Source organism: Cibotium barometz, chromosome 4 (genome assembly GCF_041138505.1).
Source record: "Cibotium barometz isolate CiBa-2024 chromosome 4, ASM4113850v1, whole genome shotgun sequence".
Lineage (NCBI taxonomy): Eukaryota > Viridiplantae > Streptophyta > Polypodiopsida > Cyatheales > Cibotiaceae > Cibotium > Cibotium barometz.
This window is the reverse complement of record NC_141049.1, coordinates 46,035,533-46,045,165: the sequence shown is the minus strand read 5'-3', so window position 1 is coordinate 46,045,165 and position 9,633 is coordinate 46,035,533. Positions and strand designations below refer to the sequence as shown.

The following is a 9,633-nucleotide window of genomic DNA, read 5'->3' as shown; positions in this document are numbered from 1 at the left end:
CACTCCCATTCTCAATCTCACTCCCAATCCCCCCCCCCCTCTCTCTCTCTCTCTCTCTCTCTCTCTCTCAATATTGATCATCAAAATCATAATCTTAATCTCAATCTAATCACAATTTCATAACTTATTAGATCAAGAAACCAATGACTTAAAAGATGATTAGCCATGTCAATCTTGTTCAAAATAATAATCTTGATCTCAATCTAAGTCACAATTATATAATAAATACCAAATAACATATACAAAATAAAATATTATATGTAAGTACCAAACATTTAAAAAAATAAATAGCCAAATATCATGTAAAAAAAGAGGAGAAATCATTTACATCATTGTTTGAATATACATATGAACTATCTAAGGTAGGTTTATTATGCCTTTATGAAGGCTAACTTGCCTACAATAATACCTTGTTTATATTCAATCTATCACATACGAGCTTAAGATATAGAGGTCTAACGAGTTAAAGTTTGCTAAAAAAACATCTAGTCTACTTGGTGTTGTCAAAATTAGTTTCCAATTCTTGAAAAGACACAATGTTATGAAAAAGCATGCTATTTTATTGTTTTAAATTTACATTCCTTATATGACTTTATTTTTAAAGTATCTAACATAAAAGAAAGATGAGGCATCACGTTAAATCCAACTCTCTAGATAGCCTTTGTAAATTACATTTGATTCGTTGGAATTATTTATGTTCATCGCATGTCAGATGAGTCATTTAGGTTAAAGCAATTGTTCTACATTCACGGACAATGATCAATGAAAGTCTAAACATACCTTATGTTAAGATATAGCTTTTAAGCCCATCAAGATTTTTCTAAGTGCTTGTTTGATCCTCCCCACAACCTAGGGACATGTGTCATAAATGAACTACATTGACCACGTGCATGGAGAGAGATGTAATATTAGTCCACATAAGAATGGAGGTCATTTTCTAGTGTGTCAAAACTTATAAAAACCATTACTCATGGCTACTCCTTATAATAGGGGCCTTACATCATACTTGAGCTAGTTGGTGATTTAACTTTACCATATAAGAGTGGAGAATCAATATCTATAACTTTGGACACCTATATCAATAAACATGCTACAATGAATGATCCCATTTATCACCCACTCTATCCTTAGTTCCACTAGTGTTATGGGACCTTTGATAATGACATGTTTATTTTGTTGATGGTTTAGGGTGCAAGTTATTATTTCCATTAGTTCTCTTATGCAATCACTATGTGTTTTTCTCATTTGAAGGTAAATGTATCCTTCTTCCTTAATGTGAAATCATTGAACTAATATTCAACCAAGATATCACCTTTGAGGTTGCTCCATTTGGCTTCATCTCAAATGGAGCCATAGAACTATAGCCAAATGAATCATGTCCACAAAGTAAAGTACTGTTTTTTAAAAGAGTTTTATTACACCTATACCCACCCACTTGTGGATGAATTATCCCCTCACTTCCTTGTGCTTTATCCATAAACATCTGTGATGTGTTGTTAAAGGATAGAACTTGTACCCCATCACAGAGATGTGATACCATCTTGGCCTACCTAACGATGAGGAGTAATGTTTTTCAAGAAGGTGGTCCTCTAAAACATGTAGAGGGTAAGCAAAGATAGAGTTTCCTTGCATATCACTACAATGTCATTTAAAAGGGTTATTTAAAAGGGAAATCACATTTAAAAGGGATATCACATTTTTTATGAGTAATAATTTTGAGCACTAGGCTTTAACAACAATCACATCAATGTTATATCTTCGATCTCAGTTTAAATAAGTTGCATGGAGGATAGATTTATATTAATGCAATGAAGATGAGAAATATGTCACATAAAGTATTTAGTTGCTTTTATTTTCATAAGAAGGACCATCTATGCATGTATACACAACTTGCTTAACAAAGATAGATTGGCTTTGATTTACATGGAAAATACTTACATGTACAACACAAGGTTCCATTCTTGATAAGTACAACACAAGGTTCCGTTCTTGATAAGTACAAAACAAGGCCATTAAAATGTGGGGCATCTTTGGCTTAAGTATCATTTATGTTAAGAGTTTCTAGATGCTTTAGGCTCTTGGCCTTGAAAGGGTCATAGTCCTTAGCTCTACACTCCAATTTACATGCAAAGTTCACTTGAGGGAGTAGAGCTTAATCAAGGCTAATTGTTGCAATGTAAAATGAACAATGAGATGCCTCAACCTCACCCACAAATGCACATTTTTTATTTGAATTGAGACGAGGTGCATTTCTTTTACACTTGCATCTTCATCAAGGTATTGAGTCCATGCCAACAAAATCTCTTATTCATATCATACAAAAAAAAAGAGTTAAACGAGAATGAATTTTTTTTATATCTTTAAGACTTTAAAACATCTTTGAGGTTTAATATTCCATTGAAGTTGTAGATTCCCTAGAGAGGGGCTCAAATCATTGGTAATTAAGAGTGTTTAAACGGAAACAAGTCACGTTGATAGAAAACCTCACTTCATAGTAGTGCATGTATATTTTGAGATGTTGAAGGTTATAATGAAACTTCTCAAAGCTTACAATGTGCATCCTCCACTTAAAGAAAACCCTCTTAAAACCTACCAATTTTCTGTTAAATTATATAACTTGTAGGAATATTTCAAATTTGAAAGACACATGTATGCAATCATCTATAATCCAAGCCTTTTAAAAGACACATGTATAATCCAAGCCTTTTAAAAGACACATGTATGCAATCATCTATAATCCAAGCCTTTTAAAAGACACATGTATAACTTGTAGGAATATTTAAAATTTAAAAGACACATGTATGTAAGAATCTATAATCCAAGTCTTTTGAATGCACAATAGACGACAATATTGCCATTAAGTGTTGGTTTAAGGAACCAAGAAAATGCGTTTGATGGTATGCTGTTAAAACATTCTTACAAGTTTACATGAAGACAAATATGAGTCCATGACAATAGGGAGAATGACAATAGGGAGGCGATGATGCATGAAGAATTTCCCCTACTATATTATTCCTAGAATGATTAATATACTTGGCTAAAAACATAATCTATGATTCTATCATAGCATAACTTGCCCTTTCCCACTTGTAAACTTTAACTTCTATCATAACATAGCTTGCCCTTTCCCCCTTGTAAACTTTAAAGGGGAGTTTGATTTTTTATTTTATTGAGCATTGTGGAATGCAATGTGCCATAAAAATCACATGGTGGGCTAGGAGGTATAACAAAATGGATGCTTCATGTGATATTGGATGTCCAAAAGGAGGGGATAATTTCAAAACTTTATAGATATGAGATTTAGGGCCGATGCATGTGTAATTGAATGAGTGGACACTCTTCCTCCAATAGAAGCATCTAAAAATCCTTGAAGTCTATGTTAAATATATTGTAATACTGAACTATGAGGCTATGTACATATGCGATGGGCACTTTTGTCTCATTGGGCTTTTCCCCTGGCCATCCAAGTGTGAATAGGCACCTTCGGGTTAGCTAGTATATAAGAAACCTCATGCACAATTTATGGTTACTGCTCATTTGTACTTATAGAGAGCTTCATCTCTCTCCTTTGAGCTTACCACTCTCTCTCACACTCTACACTACTGTCTTTTTTTTATAAGCATTGTGTGTGTGTGTAAGTCTAGCTCCATTCTATGAACTAATAGTGGTATCAGAGCCTAGCTTTCCATAGCTTAGTTTTATGTTTCAAAATTCATTGTGTGTAAGCCTCCAAGCCTCCATAGTGTGGCTTTTTGGTTTCTATCAGGTGGTTGCCCGAGAAGCTTACTGCAAATAGAGTTCTCATCTTGAGCTCAAGCCTTCTTTATTTTGTGGGTAAGCTTCACTTAGCTCTTCATCACTGACAACCATGGCCTATCTATAAGAGGCTAAACTTGACAATTTGGTCATCATTCTATTGCTACAATCCATCAGCTAATTAACAGATGTAAATCGTTTACAGGTTTACAATCATCTGATTTCAAAGTCTAATTGACAATTCTTAGTTTTGTAATCACCCACAATTCCTAGTTCAATCAGCGATTCCAAAAGTTTGGTCATGATTTTGAAAGTTTGATCAGAAATTCCAGATATCTATTCACGATTCCAATAGTTTGATCCAACTTTAGTGAACTTCAACGATCCAATCATCCAATTCCACTTTTTTATAATTGACGATTCTACTTTTTCCAATCGTTCGATCCTACTTTTTGTGATTGTTCAATTCCATATTTTTCTGATGGGCAATTCTACTTTTCCAATTGCCCGATTCCACTTTTTTAAATCAATCTAAGTGTCCAATCGACGATTTGAGTGCTATTGATTCCACCTTTTTAAATCGATCTAAGTGTCCAGTCCGACGATTCGAGTGCTACTTTTCAAATTATTCAACACTATCTCTGATTGTCGTGTACGCTTTGTTTTTTCATCTTTCCTTCTCAAATTCAACAGTTAGCAGTAAGGTATGGCCAACAACTCTATAAATGATTTGTTTAATATTCTTTCCAAGGAGGATAAATTAGATGGGTAGAATTACTCCCTATGGAGTTTTATGGTTATAAATGTCCTTGTTGTAAAGGACTTATGGGGTTTTGTTAGTGGTGATAAGGCCCACCCTATCACAATTACTCCTATCAATACTCCTCAAAGGGGTCAAGGCTAATAGACCTAGCCTCAAGTCCATCAAATTATTGCTGACCAAAGAAGATGGGATGAGGATGGGATTCACATTATGCTCAAGATTTGGCATTGATTGCCTTGTCAGTTAAAAGGTCTATTGTTCTATATATTTACTCTTGCAAAACATCTAAACTTGCATGGAACACTTTAGAGACTATAATTGTGGTGCTTCTAAGCACAAAACTTCTTTAAGAAGTTTGGTTAAACATACGGAGATTACACAAGGTGGTCACAATGTTGCATGTGCCAATAATGCCCCTTACCCTAACAAAGGTATTAGTGAGATAGTTCTCACTACTATTAGTAGTGAGGATCTTTGTTTTGAGAATGTACTTTTTATTTTAGGAATTCAAAATAGAATCTACTTTTTGTGCCCACTCTAGCAAGGAAGGGTTTTAACGTTGAATTTGTAGATGATAAATGCATTATCCATGAGAACAAGATAAACAAATTATCCTTACTCGATCTGTGGTTTGTACAAATTGGACATATATGACAAGTGTGATGTTACTTTTTTGACATACACTTCTAATACAATGAAAGATACCTAGTTGTGGCATGCTAGCTTTCGCCATACTTCTTTTGGTGGTTTGATTCTTTTGCAGAAACATGAGATGTTAGAGGATCTTTCTCAACTTTATTCACCTCCAAATGCTTGGCAAACTTTCTTGCCAACCATTCCCAAAGAAACATGAGATGTTAGAGGATCTTTCTCAACTTTATTCACCTCCAAATGCTTGGCAAGCTTTCTTGCCAACCATTCCCAAAGAATACAGTGGATAGAGTTGATCAACTCATACATAGTGATGTGTGTGGTCCAATGAGGACTACTTCTTTAGGAGCAAACTTATACTTTGTAACATTTATTGATGACTAGGGCTGGTCTTACCCTATGAAGAAAAAATCAAAGGTATTCTCTCATTTTCAACACTTTGTTGCTATGGTTGAAAATGAAACTAGCTTAAATGTTTAAATTATTCGCTCAAATAGAGGGAGGAAACACATGTCTAATGTATTCAAAGTTTTTTTGGCACACAAAGGCATTAAGCATCAGTGTACAACTCCTACACCATAGCAAAATGGTATTGTTGAGAGGAGAAATAGGGCTCTCATGGAGATGGTTAGATGCATGGTTAAAGGTCAGTAGCTTCCACAAATTTTGGATGGAAGTAGTTCTTTGCCCTACACAGGTGCCCCACTAAAGCTTTGAAGACTATCAATCCTTATGAGGCTTGGTTCAATTGAAAACCTAAGGTTGAACACATTTGTGTTTTTGGTTGTTTGGAATATGCACATGTGGTAACATAAAGCAGAACTAAGCTCGATGAGACAAGGTAGTGAAATGTATTTTTCTATAGTGTTGAAAGCAAAGGTTATCATCTCTACAATCCTCTCACAAAGAGGATTATTATCAATAGGGATGCCGTTTTAGGAGAGGATTTTGTCTATCCAATGAAAATTCAATAAGCATGTTTATGCCAATTCTTATAACAACGTTGATGGGTTATTATATGTGCCAATATTTGTTGATTCTCATTAGATTTTCCCTATTAATTCTTGTTTGTTACAAGGCTCAAGGACTTGATATACTAACTTCAGATCAGTTGGATGATGTAGTAAATGCTGAAAGATAAGTAATCAATGAATCTAGGCTTATGCCTAAATGGGCTATAAGCACCTTACAAGATAGCAAATTGTCTGCTCCTTTGCAGAGTAGAACTAGATCCGGTGCTAGAACCACTTCTTCAGTAGATATTAATGAGTTTCTATTCTTAGTTCTTTACATGATATAGATGAACTAGAGTCTTTTTAAGAGCTCAAGAAGATCTAAATTGGATAAAAGCCATACAACCATGCAAGATGAAATGCATGGCATTAAAAAAAATGGTACTTGGGATTTCGTGGATCTACCACTTGTTGGCAAGAAATCTATTGGTGCACTAAGTGGGTTTTTAAAAATAAGAGAAAGGCAGATGAATTCGTTAACAAATTTAAGACTAGACTTGCAAAAGGTTATGCCCAGAAGAAAGGGATTGATTACAATGAAACTTTTTCTCCCACTTCTCCTATGATCACTATCAGATTTGTTATTGCTTTGGTAGCCTTTCATGGATGAAAAGTGCACTAATTGAACATAATAACAATGTTCTTGAATGGTGACTTGTAGTAGAAAGAAGTTTATGTGAGTCAAACTTGGTCAAGAATAGAAGATTTAAAACAAGCTCCCATAGCTTGGTACCAAAAGATTCATGCCTATTTAGCTAGGGAGGGATTTCAAAACAATCCTATGGAAAGCACTTTATATGCAAAAAATGACAAACATGATTTGCTTGTTGTCATTTTCTATGTAGATGATAGGCACCAATGAGGATTTCATTACAACTTTCAAGGTTAACCTTGCCTTGAATGTTGGGATGTCAGATCTTGGTCCTTTGCACTACTACTTGGGTATGTAGTTTATATAATAAACAATCAAAATACATCAAGGCATTCAATGTGGAAAGTTACAAACCAATCTCTACATTAATGGAACCTGGTGTAAAGCTTAGTTTGTAGGATACCGGTGAACCATTTGACATGACCACTTATGATTAAGCTATTGGATGCCTAATCTATTTGTGCAACTCACGGCTGAACATCCATTATGGTGTCGCAGCTTTCAAAGTTCATTCATTACCCAAGCACTGAACATTGGTACACAATTAAATGTATCTTCAGATACTTGTAAGACAATCAAGATCTTGGATTGTTCTATGCCAAGGGGGGTGATTTACAACTGTAGGCCTTCAGTAATTTTGATTGGGCAGGGGGTTATGATACTCGATAGTCCACAAATGGGAATTGCTTCTTTCTTGGCAATTTGTGCATATCTTGTCTAAGTAAGAAGCAACTGTGGCAACATTGTCTTCTGAAGCTGAATAAGAGCAACATTCACTGTAACAGTTGAATGTGTATGGTTGAGAAGATTAATGGAGGATCTTTGTGTCTCTTCAAACACACCTACTCGTATTCTCACTGAATTTGAAAGAATCCAGTCTTTCATGCTAGGACCAAGTACCTTGAAGTGCATTACCATTATGTTAGAGGTAGGAGAGATCAATTTGATCTATTACAGTACACATAACAATGTGGCATATCTTTCCACTAAAGCCTTATCACATGAAAAATTTGAGGCCCTCCGCAAAGCTTTGGGCCTCTTCCCTTTCAGAGATTGATCTGTAATCTTAGTAAACCTCACATTTATACTACAGGGGGGTTTGTTAGATATATTGTAGTATTGCACTGTGAGGCCATGTACTTATGCCATGGGCACTTTTGTCCCTCTGAGTTTTTTCCCATGGCCATCCAAGTGTGAATGGGCACCTTAGGGTTAGTTCATCCATAGTTCATGTTTGCTGCTTATTTGTACTTGTAGAGAGCTTCATCTCTCTCCTTTGACTTTGCTAATCTCTCTCTCATTCTACACCTTTGTGTTCTTGTCTTTGAGCATTGTGTGTGTGTGAGTCCGACTCCATTTTGTGAGCTAATAGTGTATTCTCAAGATGCCACTAGATGGTTTGCTAGAATTTGTCTCTCCATGTTGCTTCTTTGTACAATTTTCCACCCTTGCTTGCCCAAGTGTGCATTTTCTCTAAAGCTACAAAGAATATTGCTAATATTGGCAATAAGAAAGGATAAACAAAACTATAATTAAGATTTTTATGTCTTTATATTGATTCCACTACCCTACATGATAATGAGATGAGTTTTTTAACATCACAACCAAAAGACTAAATATGTGGTGTGTGATGTCCATCCATCCCATAGGTTTTAAGCAAGTGTGTGATGTCGTCATGTGCCCTCCATCCATCCCATAAGTTTTAAGCAAGTGTGTGATAGTATTTGTGGACTTTTGGAAGTGATGAGAATAAAGTTGGATTCAGATGAGGGGGGCAAAAAAGTGTGGCAAGAATGTGCCACATCATCTAAGTTCGGGGATGAAAAACCCTTCCGGCATATAGGTTCTACAAAACCAAAGCACTTTTCTTGGACGAAAACAAGTGGTAGGCTAGATGAGAGAGTTGGTGGGCACCTTGTTGATTCTTTGAGAAGACCTCCATCTTTGTGTAAACATTTAGAGCTATACAAAGGGTTGACGCTCGAAAGCACTTTTTAATAGCCCTCATAAGAAACAAAAGGATTTAGGGTGATCTCCTCCTTTTGCCTTGTTGCTCCTTATCCAACCCTATACGAGCGCTTGACATAATATATACTACCTAGTACCCACCTACATATAGTGAGAGGTAGACAGAGACAAGGCAACAAGAGCGTTCAAACTAAAGACCCAGCTGCCGAAGCGACACACAGTCCCATCTGTAAAACCCACATTCATTTGTCGGATTCCTGTGGTGGGCTTGTGCTCTTTTTTCCCTACAGGTTGTGAGCTCACAGAGCTATATGCAGCAGCACCCGATGCAGCCCCACATGGGGTCCTACCCAGCTCATAATGTCACCACAGAGATCATCCAGAAGGTACTTCGCTTTGCTTTCTTTCTATTTCCAATAAAAGCTTCTTCGCTCCCCTGCTTTTTTGCTTTTCCAAACTATCTCGCCATCGCCCTCTGTTTTTTTTCCTTAAATTTCCAGTTTAATTTCGAAATAAATTGGGCTTGCACTGTAGAGCTTTGTAATAAATTGGGCGTTTTTTCCGGGCAAATTCCCGTATGTCTGAATGTCAACCAATTTGAAGTGAATCAATTGAATTTTGGGCATGTTCAAGCTTATGTTACTGTCTCCCTCCGGAGTGAAGCAAAGCAGCACCAGCATATAGCCTGGAATGTGGGCAGTTGTTATGCGTGTTGAAGAAATAGTGGATGAGCTTGTCTGTGTGTTATTGTCCCTATTTTTCTACTTTTTTATGTAAAAAAAAGAAAATTGGGTCATGGGTTATTGTGCTGGTTAGTAATGCCTGCTTTT

The 9,633-nt window shown here is 36.0% G+C and overlaps 1 protein-coding gene across 1 annotated transcript in view; it reads left to right on the top strand.

Moving 5' to 3' along the window:
• Nucleotides 1-8,848: 8,848 nt before the first annotated feature.
• Nucleotides 8,849-9,633, top strand: part of LOC147639314 (uncharacterized) — a 117,258-nt gene continuing 116,473 nt past the window's right edge. The window contains exon 1 of the mRNA XM_086790038.1: nt 8,849-9,189. Coding sequence (XP_086646164.1) covers nt 9,115-9,189 — 75 coding nt within the window. The 5' untranslated portion in view covers nt 8,849-9,114. The remainder of the gene's footprint in view (nt 9,190-9,633) is intronic.